Below are 18,837 nucleotides of genomic sequence, written 5' to 3'. Positions count from 1 at the left end.
AATAGGGAAAAGTATTTTTTAAATGATTTAGACTATTGAAAAGTAACATTTACATTCAACACAAAGAGGAGGAACATAAGCTGTAGCACATAATGAGCAACCAGCCACTTGATGAGAGGCGCTTTGTCTCTGCGCCACTTTGTGCCTTGGCTTGGTAGCCACCACAGAGAGCTGTAGAGCTGTAGGACTGCATCCCAAATGTTACCCTATTCCCTATATAGTGCATTACTTTTGACCAGAGTAAAGTGGTGCACTATATAGGGAATAGGGTTCCATTTGGGACGCAACCTAGTTGTGCAGTCTTGGGTGGGTGAGACACTAAAGTCTCTATTGTCTGAGTCAACTTGACCTGACCTGGCTGGTTAAGCTGACGCATTGTGAACAGCAAATCGCTTCAACTGAGGGGGGTTGCTTTGTGTGTGTGGCTACGCAGAAGATAATAAACCTCGTAATAAAAAGAGCATCCCCATAGTTTACGTAGAGACAGACCAGTTTTGTTTCCAGGCTAGTCCATTGGAGGTAAGTCCTCTTTCCCACTGCCTGGGAGAAATGGGAACAAATGCTGTGGTGTTTACTAGTACATTGAACCATAATGAGGATTAAGTTGACTACCGTGCCTTGTGTTAGGAGGCAGGAGCCTCTCAAGGGGCAGAGCTGTGGCTCCAAAACTCTGCAGTCTGCAAACCCTGGTCCTCCATTGGATGTACCATTCTTTCTGTCCATATCTTAGTGGGTGAGTGTGTGTGTGCGTGCATTGCGTACGTGCGACATCCGCCCGTGCCTTTGTCTTCGACGTACAACACTTGTGTGAGTGAGTTTATTAAAAGAACACGTCTCCCTGATAGTCTTTACAGGCCTTGATTGTTGCATGTCATGAAATAGCTGCTAGCTAGTGATACAGCAGTAATCAACAACTTGTTTTCTGGCCTGATGCCCACAGCAGCGGTAGGAGTGGGAAGAGGGCCGTGGCAATAATGCTTTAGCCCCAGCTAGCTGTTAATAACATTTCACCAGGAGGCAGGTCCAGGCTTGTATACCTCACAGGTATCTGCTAACATCTTATTGCCCATCTCTTCACACCCTCATTGCATTTAGTAGCCTGGATTTGTCACTCTGTCCTCGCCAGAAGTCGATCTGGACTGGAGACTGGTGTCAACCGTAATTTTTAAATGTAATGAACTCAAACACAACACAGGCTAGTTCCAGTAAAGGGCCTTTCTCACTACTCTGGTTCCAGCCTGAAAACAAGCAATGGAGGAATGAAAATTAGATAAACGACATGGGGTTTTCGTTTTTCACATTGAACAATGCAGCAATACAATCATGTAGCATCACGAACTCATGCAACATGTTGATTTTACAATCAAACATTTTATACAACAGATAGCAATCACTTGTCAAGCGATGCAATTGCCCTCTGAATGGATGGCTAATAATGTTGTATCACACCATGGAGAAACAAACAAAACTCTCAATGCAGATCCCTTGTATTATAAACTCAATTGTTTTAAAATACCACTTAGCCACACTAGTCGGTGGTAGTAGTCTTCACCCATCTTCACACAGTCCTGATGGATCAATCATGGAAGGAAAATAACAGGAAAATAGCAACTGTTTTCAGTTTATTACCAGCGGTTTACAGGGGAGTGAGGGGACCAGTCAGGACTTGTATGATTGTCTAAACCGGGCACAGCTCTTGTTTATGGTCTCTTGCTGACTGTTTAGTGGGCACAGAGGGGGGAGACGGGGAAGAGGGGGGGGAGACAGTGGGGAGAGTGGAGGAAGAATGGGGAGAGAGGAGACGGAGGAGAGAGAGGGAGATAGGGGGAGAGAGGAGGGAGAGCAGGGGAGAGAGGAGATGGAGGAGAAAGGGAGATAGGCGGAAGAGGGAGAGAGGGGGAGAGGAGGGAGAGCCATCATCTCCCCACAGGCCACTGTTGTCTCCTCAATCCCTGCTGGACCACTTTCATACAGTCATATTACCACAGTCCCAACAGCAGCCCTCCCTTAACCCCCTCCTCCCCTCCTCCCCTTCTCCTCCCCAACAGCACCCTCCCTCCCCGATATAAACTACAAAACGAATTGTTCCGTTACACCAATAATGACGCAGCCCTGGGAAGAACAAAGGATAAAAACAGAAAGGTAGAGACCAAGTCAACGTGATAATGTTCATTAACCCTGATCTCTCTCTTCTTTCATCATCCCCCTCTCTCCCTCCCTCCTCTTCATACCGCCGTACTCAAATTAGTACTCAAATTATCCACAAGCATTCCAGCTATCACTAATTATCCAAAGAGTTCGTCATTAGGCGATTTGAAATCCAATCTTAGATCAACACTTGCTCAGACCTCGGGGATCCTGTGCTCCCTATAGCGGTTAAACAAACGATCAGTTCAAAGGATCAGGTATTCCACTTTAAGAGGAGTGAGAGAAAAACATTGAAAAAAATTAAAGCAAAGGGTAAACAACTGTTCACTTGAAAGAAACGGTTCCTGCAGTTTCACAGCATGGATGCTCCAATCTATAATTAATTTAACTCAAAAACGGTCAATTTCTCTTCTCAAATTGAGGCCCCGTAATTTAAGAAAAGTCTAAATGATATAGTCTGGCTGAGCTCTGAGCTAATAATAATAATAATAATAAGACTGATTAAAGAGGGAAAGAGGCACTGACCATTGTAACAATGTACGCATCCCAAAAGCCCATAGGGCTTTGGTCAAAAGTAGCTCATTATACAGGGAAAAGGATCCCAATGTATTTCCTATAGCGTAGAGCCTGGCAGTAGTGATATGGCCAACAGGCCAAGGTGCTGACCAGCTTAACTGTTTTCCGGGCCCTCTGGGGCCAAAGTCTTTTCCACAATTAGCTAAGGCTCCCAGTAATTCATTCACAATACTGAGTCTACTAATTCACAATACATCAGTCCCAGTAAATTCCACAGTGAAAAAGTTGAAATTCACTACTTTCAGTCATCTGCTTGCTCTGCCCTCATATTTAACCTCACATTGAAGTGTTTTTCCATTTTATTTTCAGGACAGCCATGGCTACAAGTAGAATACAAAACATTTGAAATAAATAGCTGCATTCATGAGTTTTATTGACAAATGTCAATAAAAAAATAAGGTCTGCCATGCAGAAACCTGATAGAAAATCATTTATAAGAATGCTGTAAGTACAGAAATAGTTTGCTCAGTGGGAAATTAATATCCAACTAGTCAGGGACAACTGTTTGGAGTTTGGAGTTTGTGACAGCAATTGTGTGAGCTTATTACAGTGTTATAGACACTGTGTCCTGGGATTTCCTATGATCTTCTATGTAGAAGAACCCCTTACCTTCTAACGACTCGTGCGTGGCTTGTGAGCGTCATAGAGCAAAACAGGTTACATGTGCATGTTCGTGAGAGTTCAGACTTTACAGACGTTTTTGTGAGAAGAACCGTCTCTGGGATCCACCCTTGTATCACAAACACAGCTTTAGCTCAGCCCCCGTTAATCACACAGAGAAATGGTTGGCATCAGCGGACGCATAAGACATAGACAAATCCAATGCAACAACCCAGCAGGTTAGAAGTCTGGCATCACAGTGGGACTGTAGGACTTAATGCCATTGGTGCCCTGAGACTATGCAGCAGCATAGAAACTAACACAGTTAAGCTGAATTTTAATAAACCCAGGGGGCCAGTATGAAAAAATAAAATAATATGCACTAACTGTAAGTCGCTCTGGATAAGAGCGTCTGCTAAATGACTAAAATGTTTTACCAGTGCGATGAATGGTCATTAGCAGACAAATGTAGTAATTGCAGGTCGCGCGACAAGATCCTCTTTGGGAATAGGATAGAAAGACATCGGATGCACTGTCAGACTGCTCCCAACTCTAATTCCCATATAATTGACAGTACTTAGTCATCCTGCATCCCATTCAATGTAAATCTACCTTATAGTTGTACTAGGCTACTAGAACTTGACAAGGTGCATACTTCATTGCCACAGTCTTATTTCTCCACTTACATAGACCCAGCCGCCAGTCCCTATGCAGTTTCCTTTTGAGAGCTATGCAGATGTTAGTTCTGACTGATCACACTCCTAATGTGCAGTAATTTCAATTGCTTCTCAGCCCAAATCCTTCTCATCCTCCTCCCGCCATCCCACCCTTAATGTCAGTGCATTGCTCAGTGAAAACACCAGCACCAGAAACCAAGTCTGTCACTTAAAATATAATGCTGTCAGATCCGTTTCTTTAACCTTGAACCAATTAGCTGTTGTTGAGCTGTAATGAATCCTGACATCACTCCGTTGTGATGAAACCCTTAATTGCTCCGGAGAAAATTGAAGCTTTTGACATCACTGCTGACAGACTTTTTTCTCTTCGTCTCTTCCCCCCATCTCTCCCTTCGTGCAGTCGCATGTGACAGCACAAAGTTTTTTTTTTTTTTTACTTGAAAGGTAGAGGAGCTTCACCGCCATCAGCTGTCCCGTCTCTTGACAGAGAGAGAGAGAGAGAGGGAGAGGGAGAGAGAGAGAGAGAGAGAGAGAGAGAGAGAGAGAGAGAGAGAGAGAGAGAGAGAGAGAGAGAGAGAGAGAGAGAGACGGCTGGATGTGCTGAAATGATGAGGCCATTTAAGCCTCATGATGGGACTTACCTACAGTGTCATTCAACAGGACTGTCAGAGACGTCCACCCTGGTTTGAGGAAGTACTATGGATGCTAAAGCGTATAGATCAGGAGACTATGTTGTGGTTTTGGGATGGAGGATGAATGGCTGGATGCGTCCCAAATGGCACCCTATTCTCTATATCGTGCACTACTTTTGACCAGAGCCCTATATAGGGAATAAGGTGCCATTTGGGATTCAGTCCCTGGCACAGGGAAGGACACTATAAACAGTGCATTCTGAAAGTATTTAGACCCCTTGACTTTTTCCACATTCTGTTATGTTACAGCCTTATTCTAAAATTGATTAAATAAAAAAATGCCTCATCAATCTACACACAATACCCCATAATGACAAAGCGAAAACAGTTGTTGTTATTTTGCAAATGTAATAATAATAAAAAACTGAAATACTATATTTACATAAGTATTCAGACCCTTTTCTATGAGACTCGAAATTGAGTACAGGTGCATCCTGTTTCCATTGATCATCCTTGAGATGTTTCTACAACTTAATTGGAGTCCACCTGAAGTAAATTCAATTGATTGGACATGATTTGGAAAGGCACATGCCTGTCTATATAAGGTCCCACAGTTGACAGTGCATGTCAGAGCAAAAACAAGCCATGAGGTCAAAGGAATTGTCCGTAGAGCTCCAAGACAGGATTGTGTCGAGGCACAGATCTGGGGAAGGGTACCGAAAAATGTCTGCAGCATTGAAGGTCCCCGAGAACACAGTGGCCTCCATCACTCTTAAATTGAATAAGTTTGGAACCTCCAAGACTCTTCCTAGAGCTGACCGCCCGGCCAAACTGAGCAATCGGGGGAGCAGGGCCTTGGTCAGGGAGGTGACCAGGAACCCGATGGTCACTCTGACAGAGCTCCAGAGTTCCTCTGTGGAGATGGGAGAACCTTCCAGAAGGACAACCATCTCTGCAGGACTCCACCAATCAGGCCTTAATGGTAGAGTGGTCGACGGAAGCCACTCCTCAGTAAAAAGCACATGACAGGTCTGATGAAACCAAGATTGAACTCTTTGGCATGAATGCCAAACGTCACGTCTGGAGGAAACCTAGCACCATCCCTACGGTGAAGCATGGTGGTGGCAGTATCATGCTGTGGGGATGTTTTTCAGCGGCAGGGACTGGGAGACTAGTCAGGATCGAGGGAAAGATGAATGGAACAAAGTACAGCGAGAGCCTTGATGAAAACCTGCTCCAGAGCGCTCAGAACCTCAGACTGGGGCGAAGGTTCACCTTCCAACAGGACAATGACCCTAAGCACACAGCCAAGACAATGCAGGAGTGGCTTCGGGACAAGTGTCTGAATGTCCTTGAGTGGCCCAGCCAGAGCCCAGACTTGAAACCGATCGAACATCTCTGGAGAGACCTGAAAATAGCTGTGCAGCGACACTCCCCATCCAACCTGACAGATCTTGAGAGGATCTGCAGAGAAGAATGGTAGAAACTCCCCAAATACCAGTGTGCCAAGCTTGTAGCGTCATACCCAAGAAGAATCAAGGCTGTAATCACTGCCAAAGGTGCTTCAACAATGTACTGAGTAAAGGGTCTGAATACTTATGTTAATATGATATTAAAGTTTTTTTTTATATAAATTTGCTAACATTTCTAGAAACCTGTTTTTGCTTTGTCATTATGGGGTATTGTGTGTAGATTGATGAGGATTCCATTTTTTTATTTTTTACATTTTTAGAATAAGGCTGTAAAGTAACAAAACGTGGAAAAGGTCAAGGGGTCTGAATACTTTCCGAATGCACTGTATGGCCTATGTTTGGAACAGGACCGAGATTGTTGTCTCTTCAGGGTTATTCACTATTGTTAGGGCCCTGTTTTTTGGTTGATCATGTCACATGGATTTTGACCTTTATTTAAAGCCTTTTCCAGAAATTTGAATTACACCAGAAATTTAAACAATTGTCTGAGGATGGTGCTGGACCATCTGACATCAAAAGAAAAGGGGAAAGTGTGATTAATTAAAGGTTCAAATCCTGGTCGTGACATGATCAACCAAAACACAGAGACCTAACTATTATGAATAACCAAAAATTGGGTGATCTCCTCCTACACATAACACCTCCTCCAAGTGACAGGGATGTACAGTGAAATGTTATTGTGCCCAGTTTAATTAAAATAATTCAGGAACAGGTGACCCTTGTGACCGTGACTGCCTTTAAAAAGCAACGGATCCCTTTCAAAACGGCCTATGTGGCATCGAATAGAGTCAAAAACTGTTATTCTAGTGTCAAAATTGGCCACAAAGTGTAAATAGGATCATTTTGGTCATATAGTCAGTCTCGTCTAAAACTGAGTTTAGAACATCCATGCGTCACAACGGGTAAATGAAGGTTGGGTTTTGATTTTACGATCTCCATTTGCTCGCTAACATGGGGTGAACAGCTGTGGTGATTGCTCTATATCAATAGCATAGACAGTGAGACAGACCTGCCCAGCAGCTCCGACTTTGTTTAAATAAGACGACATGTGGCACATTTTTTTACTTGAGAAATACTGCACCAAACATCTTAAGTTAGATGTAAAATTGCGTAACTAAAACATCTTCTGCAAAACGACTAAATTAATTACTGATTTCTTGAGTTATCTTAGATTCATTCTGAGAATTTTGAGGAAGTGAAATAGGCTACAGTGTCTCATGGGGGACAAACATAATTAACCAAACGCGGAATCGGTCAGGAAACAGACCTCCAAGACTGAAATCTTGTTTTTCTAATGAGCAACAGAAAAACAAACGTACCAATGGGTGTCTTCAGTGGCTCTATAAATGACGTTGTACAACATTTTAAAAAACATTCACATGCAATACACGCGAACGCATTGAAATGTAACATACAGTATAGCTTATGAGATGATATGTTTAAACCTGTGTGGTACATGTCTGTGATCATGATGAAGACACAAACACACTCATATTCAGTAGGTTATATGCCATCTGCAGATAAACATGCATATCATGGTATGGACCCATTTAATACAAATTGCTTTGGCGGTGTCAGAGGTGGAACTGTGTTATTTATTTTATTTTTTTATTTCACCTTTATTTAACCAGGTAAGCCAGTTGAGAACAGGTTCTCATTTACAACTGCGACCTGGAGAGCTGTCAAATCCACAAGTGGCTCTCTAACTATATACTTAAAGCGGACATTGTCATTGGTCGCATTAAGAGAAATCCCATGCAGCCTTGTTTACAAGTTTGAACACTGGAATGTGAGATGTAATCTACATTTAGATTCTCATTATTATTATTATTATTATCCTCATTATTTAGTTTAATGATTTTTCTATTTGAGCCTAATTATGTATGTATAGCCTACACTTTCTTGTTTTGAACTTCTAATGCAAGTGGGGCTGGTGTGGCTTCGTGACAATGATCGCAAGAGCAGCTGCTCACCATTTTGATGGCTCCAATGCAGTTCCACCTCTGACACAGCCAAGACATCCGCTATGCAGGTGTCTGCTATCACCGGTTAACGCTTGATCTGATTGAATCCAGGGGCTCTATTCAATCTGTATCGCTGAAGCTTTACAGGTTGCCGATTGAAATGTAAAGGTAATTTCCGATTGAGCTGACATATGCTACATTTATCGTGAATGCAGTCTCCTCTAATGCGGGAACATTGCCTATAAATGTTCATCACGCTGTAATGCTGGACTTCCAGCAATATGGATTGAATAGAGTCCTGGGCCTATATTACAGACTACTTAGAAGTCTACTTGACTCAAGGTGACAAAATGTAAATTCTCAGCCGAAGGTCATACAAGCGGGCTTCAACTGCATCTGGGCCTATTATATTTCCAACCAATCAGTTTCTGATGGAAGGACTGCTTGATGGAGGTGTAAATCTAAGTGCACATGAATAGACTGAAACACACCTTATGTTAAACACTTATCACACTTGCTTGTCAATTCGAATTAACCGCAGCTTAATCAAAGTCAGGCCGTTTATCTCACATAGGCCTAATTGAACAAAGCTGACGGCAGCTTATTTTGCTTACCCAATAATAATGCACTAAATCACAGATTGGGCACATCATTGCATGTTGTCACACATCATGAAACACATTGAGGCAAAAATTACAGACATTCGCCATAGTCACCAATAGAACTCAATTGATTGAACATGAAATTGATTTTGATATGATTGAAACAGCCTTTAGAAAGTATTCACACAAAGTGTTATGTTTGGGGCAAATCCAATACAACACATTACTGAGTACCACTCTCCATATTTTCAAGCATAGTGGTGGCTGCACATGTTATGGGTATGCTTGTAATCATTAAGAACTGGGGAGTTTTTCAGGATAAAAAAAGAAACAAAATGGAGCTAAGCACAGGCAAAATCCTAGAGGAAAACCTGTTCAGTCTGCTTTCCACCAGACACTGGGAGATGAATTAACATTTCAGCAGGACAATAACCTAAAACACAAGGCCATATCTACACTGGAGTGGCTAACCAAGAAGACAGTGAATGTTCTACTTGAAAATCTATGGCAAGACCTGAAAATGGTTGTCTAGCAATGATCAACAACCAAATTTGACAGAGCTTGAAGAATTTTGAAAAGAATAATGGGCAAATGTTGCACAATCCAGGTGTGGAAAGCTCTTAAAGACTTACCCAGAAAGGCTCACAGCTGTAGTCGCTGCCAAAGGTGCTTCTTCAAAGTATTGACTCAGGGGTGTGAATACTTCTGTAAATGAGATATTTATATATTTACTTTTCAATAAATTTGCAAAATTTTCTAAAACCATGTTTTCACCTTCTCATTATGGGGTATTGTGTGTAGATGGTTGAGAAATAACATATATTTAATCCATTTTGAATTTAGGATGTAACACAACAAATATGGAATAAGTCAAGGGGTATGAATACTTTCTGAAGGCACTGTAGGCCCATGTAGCCTATGTAGGGGACCTTTCAACGCAGTCATCTCGGTTTTCATTTGAAGCATCATTTTATCGTTCACCTGTTTGTAACAATTGTAATTATCCTACTTTGGCAACTTTGCATTTGTAGTCAACGTGTTCTGAAGTTATCCGCAGTCACAGTCAGACAGATAGCCTAAACATCTTGACTCTATGTTTAGCGGAGATCTGTGAATAAAGTGCGGCGGAACGGAAAAACAATAATTTAGTGATGCACTTTGGCTGCTTTGTGAGTGGTCTGGATCACTCGCAGATGTGCGAAGGTTTGCATTTGAGTAATAACTCCCCAATTATATTAACACTACGAAGGCTATGGGAAACGAGGCCCAGGTATACAGTAGATATACCGCTGTTCGTAGTCAAGCCTATATTACTGTTTGACTATAGGGTTCAATTGTAAATTGGTTCAAATAATTGTTTTTGACTATTTCTTTTTACAAAAAGGCTAATCAGTCTGACACAATTTGACAATGTCAGAGTTTCTGAAAATATCAATATTGTTAATATCATAGATTAACCATGTAAAAGGAAAACACAAGGCTAAACTGTGGTATGTCTGGTGTAGGACTATGTCCAACTGCACCTGTTGAACAAGTTAAAAAAATCCCTCCCTGCCTAAATTATATTTCAAAGGATATAGCCTACAAAGTGCAGATTATTGGCACTCGTGGTTATATAGGCTATGCTACGTACCCTATACACAATAGTGCATATTTGAATTATTAATAGGGGCAGTATTGGTTCATTTCACGCCTCTAGCAGTAATTGTATGGTTTGAGTGTATGCGACAGGTCCTACACCACAACGCCTGCCAACAATCACAGCCTCTGCACAAATCCCAATTTGCACTTTGCATGATTCTAACCTTATTACTATTTTCCCAAATTCATAAGCTTTGAAAACGCACATGTTGACAACCCACCGTCTATCAAAGCATCACTTTGACACCCAGACATCACCACGGGGCAAGATTAAGGATCCAACCAATGATAATTAAGGGAGGATACTCAAATGCGTAAAATACACCACCCATCCGGCCTCTCTGTTTGTGCAACTGTGCGGGTAAAAGCGTGCGCGTAATAGCCCAAGCCAACCACGCCACCATCCAAGAGCCAACCATGTCACCTCGCGGGTCTCGTGCGCATAATTACTGTAGAAGTGTTTGTATTGTTTGGGATAAAAACGATCTGATGATATTCGTGTTAAGAGAGTGACGCAAGTGGCGTAGTAATGAGAGTGCGGAGGAGAGTGTAAGTGTTACCTCATTTTGATAATGACTAAGATATCGCAGCCATTACATCAGTTGGAAAATGCAGCAGCGATTAAAGAGGGCCTACACGGTTGGTTCCTCGAGGCAACGAGAACAAACCAGCCCTCTGAAGCCCGTCTGTTCTGTTCTGGGTAATGTGTGTCATGGCAATGAAAGGCCTGAACATCTTCGTTTAATTTTTAACACCCATTCCCTTCGCCTACTCCAATCAACCAACCAACCGCTTGGTATTCTCAACAATAAGTGCTCAAGAAAATAGTCTAGGCTCCCATACCTTTATCAAAAGCTGCATGGACGGAATTGCCAAGGTTATAAATCAGGTAATACTCAGAATATTTCTGGGGATATTGTAATTGGTATCAATATGTTTGGCCTACAATGCCCCATGTGTGCAGCTGATTTCATATGCGTGTTCTGCCTATAGAGTGTAATATATTTATCAAAATAATAACACTAAATCAACAAAGCATGACTACTTGAGCCATGCAAATGTTGAATGTACAGTTTGATCTTTGAAGTTGTTGTTTTTTACCACATGGGGAACTTCGGCTGGTTAATTTTATTCTGCGAGCTTTAAATCTAGAATCCTAGTTGCTACATATAAATGGATGATACATAGGCAACCCATTGATTCTTGAAGAATATAACTTATAAATGCCTCATGAGCTTAGGTTAACTGTCGTACCCCAACAGAACCCAAAATACACGTTTGTTTTACTCCAATGTTTGTAAACAAATTAAATGTATACAAACACTGTATAGCCTCAAAACATGGTTAAAACTATAATTTTGATATAACGGATGGCCAGTCCTTGCATCCTTTGCTTTCTGTATGAATTTGAGAGTGGTTACATTTCTCTAGGCCCATCCCTCAGCTTTTTACCAAAACACAGGCGGGGTATCCACTGTGTTATTGTTTCAATTAAGGATTCTAGCTTTAAGTATTTTGTCTGCATGACACACTCACGGACAGTGATTTTCATCTCAAATTATTGTGAAAATTGGGAGGCCTATTTTTTTTTTTCAATTAAAAATGCACAAAAATATGATTTTTAATCAACATTGATTTATATTTTAGTTAGGTCAGCATAAGTGGTTGACTTTATGATTTCTTGCTATTTGTTGTAAATGTTGAATATTTTTGTCAATGTTGGGATAATCTGAAACGATCCGACATGAGAACGGGGGCCACGGCTATAGTCATATGAATATGAGGGGCAACTGCCTATTAATTCACATAGCGGTTGAATGGCTTATTATTAATGAATTGGAATGGCGCACCCATCCTTTGCCCAGAGCAATAAATAAATAATGTTTAGAATCCATGCATACGATAAAATGCCTCCTTACTGGTGCTAAATTGGACATTTGTGCAATACTGTTGATGAGCAGACAGCTCATGTAAAAGCAGATCATATTTAGTCAAGTTCATTTGTTTTCCATGAACGATTACCAAATTACCAATCAGTCCTAAAGTAAAAAAAAAAGAAACAATGATTTTGTGCATCGTGCAATTCGATGGCATTTAGGCTAATTGTTCCTAATAGCCTGCCCCCCCAATAGCCTAAATTATACGAAAAATAACATGTATAGCCTAATACTAGCCTAACTCATCAAAATGTTGCAATATCAATAATGATGGTGTGCATCAATACAAATCTGATTTGCCATACAGTGTTCGTGTGAATACCTCCTTGGTCCCTCACCTGGGGGAGCATACATTGTTTTATCTGTTTGTTAGCTTTTAATTAGGCAATCTAATGGTGGACCACTGAACTATCCCGCTTTTCTATCCTCAAATGGGAAGAACGTCTGACGCTTCTTGTGTTTACATGCTCTGCAGTCTCTGTTGTGAACACCAATTAATACATATGCAAATAACGCTGCAGGAAATATGAGAACAAATTATTTGTTTATGGGACACATAATCCCTATATTTGAGGCATCGTCAATTTATATTTATTTTCGTTCTTTTTTCAAGAGCTACGTTTTGTTTTACAGTTTACATTTCATTGGGACAGTCACTTATAGCCTAATAAAGACAATAGTCCAGGTTATTTTCTTATTTCATTGCTAAACTGCGAGGGAACTGCAATTGGGCAAAACCTACGTAAATCAGCCTAGTGTTCCCTTGTCACTGTTGAGACCAGCAAAGGTCAACTTGGCTGGAACAGGATTTTAATAACACAGAAATCAGCAAACGATTCACCAATTAGGGAAGCCCAAACAAACGTGCCCCAAGGCGCTTCTATCCGAGAGTCAATTCACTTGAATGCGCCCCCTCGCCACTATTCTCCAGGGGGCGTGATTATACTTTTAAAAAATACTATTCTAATGTTCATTTAATTATAGTCCTACGTTATATATATATTTTTTTTAGCTCTGTCACCGATAGCAAACATACACGTTGTCCCAGATAGAAAATGATAAGAGTATGCAAGACCCGAGACAGGCGCAAAAGGCCTACAATCCAGCTGATAAATGTTTTTAAGAGGAAAAATGGCTTTGATATTTTGCACAGGTTTATATCTTGTTGTAAATCACTGCCCTCTCTGGCCCTAATAAGTAAAACGTTTTCGCTTATTAGTCTACCACTAGCATTAAGGCCTATCTGAGTCTGGTTTGAGTAGGCCTAGCCTAAATATTGTAATTTTTTCTTCAAGACGATTTAATAAATGTTCCGTTTTCACTTTTAAATCAACGGATAATGCCAAAATATGGACAACGAACAATATAACATTTCCAGTGAAATGTTGTTTGTTTACTATTTTTTTCTTTAGTTTTAATGTGAGTGGACTTTTTAATCTCTCACGCTGAGAAGCCTCGCGCTTGCTGTCTGTCCGGTGCGCTTGTCTCGAGCGTTGTGCTCCCATAGAACAGCTGCTGCGCGAAGACCACCTTCCCGATTCCCATGGTACCAACCCAGCATCTAATCAAACCATTAATTCTCACCATCACATAGAGAGAGCTGCCTGCTGCATATGCATATAGGCGACGGAGGGTAGGCGACAGTTCTCGACAAATTAATGCGGTCACATGATAAAGTGAAAAGTAGCCTAAAGAAAGTCCCTTATGCATTGCCAATTCACATACATAGCCTCATGTTCGATTAAATAAACATGTAGGCCTAGTCCTAACTTTGAATCTATAGGTGATTTTAAATCTATAGGAAATACATTTATTTAGGAAATATATCAATTGTAAAACTTTAAATCCGGGGATTCGAGATGAAGATTTCAGATGAAAGGCTAAATCCCCCAAAAATGTGACGTCTGATAATTGGTTATGTAGGCTACTTAAATTTTTAAAAATTAAAATAGGCCTATTATCTTTATAATTCGTGCTACAGAGGTTATTTCAGGAGCAATCGCTTTGGACTTGTATGCTAGGCCTCTTTTAACCTAATTAACTGCACATTATCAGAATGTAAACAAATATTTTTATTGGTATGTCGTATTAACCTTATAGGCCTTAAGCTTTCAGCCTGCAGAAATATTAATGCCACATGGCGTTTTGAATGTTTGGATGACAATGAAGTTCGAAGTTCAGTCTGGCTGCCCCGGACATCTTTCCCATAGAAGTATCCGAGAAGAATCATTTTAGTATCATTCCGTCTTTATTCAACCCTTTCTCTCCATCTAATAAACTTTATAAGTTTATTCGCTAGTATAAGTGTATTTGTACAAAAAAAACTAACAAACATTCAATCAGACATATGAACAGTCCTTTTTCTGTCATGGCCTCGACTCGATGCTGCAGACAGTTCGTGGTTAGGCCTACGTCAATACTGGCTCTCCGTCATATTCAATATTACCTCCTTTTACTTCTTCTGTAAAGTTGTCTTTTATATATTGTCTTTTTCAAATGTATTTTTCATCGTTCGTTCAGCGCAGTTAGTCACATCACATGTGGACCAGGTTAAAACTGTTTTTATGGAATCGTCTTGTTGTTGTTTCTACCGCTGATGCTGCGTGCCGGGCATGGGGTTACCCAGCGGGTTCAATGCCGGTTGGCCCCCCGGCCCAAGGCCATGGATGAGTACTCTCGGGACAAGAGGCCTCTGGAGACCGGGATGTGGTTGCTGCGGAGTCCGGTACATACTGCTGTACATTGCTGCGGCCGCGGCGGCTGCTGTTGTGCTGTCCATTGTGCCCAACAAGCTCGGGTGGTAGAAATAGGGCGACGGGAACATTCTTTGTAAGGCGGAATAATTTCCGGCTTCAGCCAGTAGCTCTAATCCGACCGCTGTCTGTCTTTTCCACTTGGTCCTGAAATCAGATCAAAATACAACAAATCAATTATTTAACTGGTTCAGACTCTGAGAATTCCCCAAACGGACCCTTAATTGGTGAGGTCTAATTATTTGCAGCATGAATCGGTGGTTATGCCTTTAATTAGCCTAGGAAAGGACACATCCAAGAAAAGTTAGGCTACTTCAAGTGCACAGTGCAGTGCCTATATTTAGTTGATAAGATTATAGATTAATTTCAGATCATTACTCCCTCACTTGATCCTTCTCGCTAGGCCTCACCAAGTGCACTGTAAACATTGGCAGGCTAACTTTAAGATGGTAGGCTATAGCCTATTTAGGCCTATACAATAATTTATAAAAACGTAGGCGTTGTATTAATATTGGCTATATTGAAGGAGAAAGAAAACTGCAGGATTTTAAAATGATTGCAGTCATACCATATTTTGTCATTATATTGGGTTGTGTCTGTATTTTTTTGGCTACTATCTCGGCGCCGGCGCTGTTAACACTAATCTTGGCTGACATTTGGGGATATCTTAACAATGATGCCGGAGAGGCAAATTGTGCATTGTCAACATCATGTAGCGATTGTTCAGACAGACTTTTATAACCCAAGATTGATGTGTATTTCAATAACCAATACCATGTAATAAAACTGTGTGGGTTAATCTTGTAAATAAATATCCTTATGTGTCTGGGTCCATGGCAACCATTTTGATTAGACCTGTTTAACTATTCCTCTTGATCTGTTCTAAAGTTATTCTATTGTACTGTATTCTATTCTATTCGATTCTATCTGTTCAGTAGTCCTAATTGTCTGAAATCCATGCACGTTATGGGCCTGCATTTAAAGACAACAAAAGCCTAATACAAAAAAATACACTTAACTGCACATCAACCACAGGCCAACTCCTATTAATTATATTCCAGTCTGACGAAATTAAGTAAAAGACAGCACATGCATCCACCTTATATAGTATTATTATAGGCTTACATTACTACAATTATTAAAATGGTATAACATTAATATTAGTAGGCTATATTCATGTAAATAACATCACCACCAATAAAACGAGAGTAATAATAAAAACATAAGCTAATAATAATAGCCTAATAATAATAGCCTAATAATAATAGAGATGATTAAAAAACAAAAACATTGTGAAGATAATGATGTTCTATAATAGGTGTGACATACCGTCGGTTTTGGTACCAGGTTTTCACCTGTGTGTCGGTCAGGTTGAGTGCTGCGGCGAGGTCCATGCGATCCTGCACACTGAGGTATTTTTGGCGCTCGAAGCTTCGCTCGAGTTGGTTGAGTTGATGGTCTGAAAAGGCCGTCCGTGCTTTACGAGGTTTTTTTGACCGTGATTGAGGACTATCTCTGCTACTTGAAATTTCCCGTTCATGCTCTTCTTTTGTTCCTGAATGGGAAAAATAATAAGTGGATAATAATTTCAGTTTTTATATAGGCCTAATTTAAGCCTTTATGGTTCAATGGATCAATGAAAATAAATTAGCAACAAATAAATGTCCTATTAGTTCTGAGCCAAAATAAGGTCAAAATATGTATGAAAAATAGAAATCAATTGAAATAAACAGTTGGTTTAAAACTTTGAACCTCTTACAATACTATTTTATAAAGCTGAGCAATCGAGTTGAAACTGAAGCACTTCATTTGTCAGACAGCCAGCAAAAAAAAAAAAATCTACGGCCAATAAGAAATCCGGACTGTATTTGTCAACTTAAGTTTTTAGCAGTAAAACTGGGAAATCGATATGTCAATCCATCTCTATTTGTAGCAGTTTCTGCAGCGCTCGTGATCCGCCCTCTAGGAAGAACAATAATCTCTCTAATTGACACACAAGGGAGGCTAGCGCACCGGGAACATCTCGCGCCAGCCTTACATCTGTTTTCGATTCTGTTATGCTAATAAAAAAGGGCAACTGAAAATCAACCCTTTAATATCATTGTCTAATAAGACAGCCTTTGAAAGATATACACAACGTGGTCTACATTCAAGGCAGTTAGCCTATATTGTACACTGTGTTTTAGCTTTAAAATAATTATACCAACCTAAAAAGCCTACTAAATAGCATTATAATGTGACTTTGAATTTCCATGTGCGTAAAATATATATGACAAATAAAATTATTATTCTTCTTGTTACTATTACTGTTGAACTATTAGGCATATTGGCGCAATTCAATTTAATGGTTATCTTCCAATAAAATATTTATGTAGGCTAGGCTACTATCAACTTTTTTAGGCAAAGACAATTCAACACAAATAGGCTTTGTATGTGAGGTTTGTATGTATTTTGCACAACATTAGCCTACTATGACAGCCTACCCAATAAAAAGCACGTTTTTAGGTACACTGAAAACCTCACTTATGTCATCCAATAACTAAACCATAAAAAAGCATACAAAACATTTCCATATAGGCCTAAGTGTAACCTAAATATTCGCTTACCGTTGCATTTCATTTCCATATCGTCTCTTTTGTCCAACTTGCTCCTGTTTTCATCTTGTTCCAACTTCGGCCTGAAGCCGTCCCCACCGTCCCTGGCATTCTCTGGTTTGGGGGTGTGATGGGGTGACGGTACGCTGGTGCTGTAAGGTGCGCACGCTGCCAGGGGTTTGCTGTCGCCTAAAATGTCTTTGATTAAAAACGAAGAGGTGGCAGTCCTGGGGGCACAGCCGGCCCCGGCCCCGGCCCCTAGCTGCTGCGGTTGGGGCGATAGCTGCAAACGCCCTGGTTGGTTGTGGTGGTGGTGGTGGTGCGGTAGGCTGTCTTGGAGCAGATGCGGCTCGGCGTGCTCCATGGTGACCGAGATGGGGGAAGAGGGGGCCGTTCCCACCGTGTCTATGTCCGAACATGAAGGTGACGGGGTGGCCTGGCTCCGGCTGAAATCCGCTGTCCTGCTGTCACCGAGGCGGAAATCTCCGTTCATTAGCGCAGTGTTAACAGAATTAGTAGCGTTGGATAAAATAGTGTCTATTCCAAAGTTCGATCCGCTGGAGGATTCCATAGTAAGAAAAGGAAATAAATACGGTGATTTAGGTCTTCATAACAACATTAAGTTTTATCCTCCATACAATTAAAAACTAAACGAAAACTATAAGACAACACGAACAGAGGCACATGTACTCCTAAAAGTCAAACGAATTTAAGAGTTGAAATTGTCAGGAAAATAAACAAAACCGAAATCCACGTTTTATATTTCTTTAAAACGCTAAGAAAAAATATGGTCCAATAATATGTTGTTACATTCAATAGTAAATCTGGAGACCAGTGGGTCTGTCTGTGTAGTCCACGTCCTTTTGTTATGGGTATTGAACTTTCTCTCAAAGTTGTGGTGTGGAGATTCGTACGGCTAACTCCTCGACATCACGCTCCCCTTTTGCTTGTAATCGTTCTAGTGTTGCTCTACAATTACTTCCTATACTGACGTCACGGCCCACGGTGAGGGGAACTAATATTTTCTACTTTATCATAACACTCTCCGCGTTTTTCTCTTCCTCTCCTGTCATTGGTTACAGGGTGACGCCCCCCGCACCTCACCAATCAGGGAGTTGTTTCTTTATCTTGACAATCTCGAGCCAGCCATTGAATTCTGGATGATCTTTTGAGCCATGCGTATTCGACTATGCCTTGACATAATCCTTTTTCATGTAAGCAGAAAAATAAAAACCGAAATT

The 18,837-nt window shown here is 40.7% G+C and overlaps 1 protein-coding gene across 1 annotated transcript; it reads right to left on the bottom strand.

The window, feature by feature from the left end:
• Positions 1–14,173: 14,173 nt before the first annotated feature.
• LOC121540521 (barH-like 2 homeobox protein) lies at positions 14,174–18,196 on the bottom strand. Its single transcript, XM_041849456.2, has 3 exons — positions 17,609–18,196; positions 16,332–16,557; positions 14,174–15,149 (listed from the first exon to the last, which is right to left on the bottom strand). Exons 1-3 carry the CDS (start codon positions 18,165–18,167, stop codon positions 14,837–14,839), a joined length of 1,098 nt encoding a protein of 365 aa, XP_041705390.1. The 5' UTR covers positions 18,168–18,196; the 3' UTR covers positions 14,174–14,836.
• Between the last annotated feature and the right edge of the window lie 641 nt (positions 18,197–18,837).

Source organism: Coregonus clupeaformis, chromosome 26 (assembly GCF_020615455.1).
Source record: "Coregonus clupeaformis isolate EN_2021a chromosome 26, ASM2061545v1, whole genome shotgun sequence".
Classification (NCBI taxonomy): Eukaryota; Metazoa; Chordata; class Actinopteri; order Salmoniformes; family Salmonidae; genus Coregonus; species Coregonus clupeaformis.
Note: the sequence above shows the minus strand (reverse complement) of the source record. Positions and strands in the feature narration are given on the sequence as shown.

What these genes read in the sequence shown, in the direction of transcription:
- LOC121540521 (XM_041849456.2), bottom strand. Translation starts at nt 18,167, where the DNA reads ATGGAATCCTCCAGCGGATCGAACTTTGGAATAGACACTATTTTATCC. An exon ending in TATGGAAATGAAATGCAACG is followed by an intron (nt 16,558 to 17,608) that starts GTAAGCGAATAT and finishes TTTCCCATTCAG; the next exon opens with GAACAAAAGAAGAGCATGAA. An exon ending in ACCTGGTACCAAAACCGACG is followed by an intron (nt 15,150 to 16,331) that starts GTATGTCACACC and finishes ATCTGATTTCAG; the next exon opens with GACCAAGTGGAAAAGACAGA.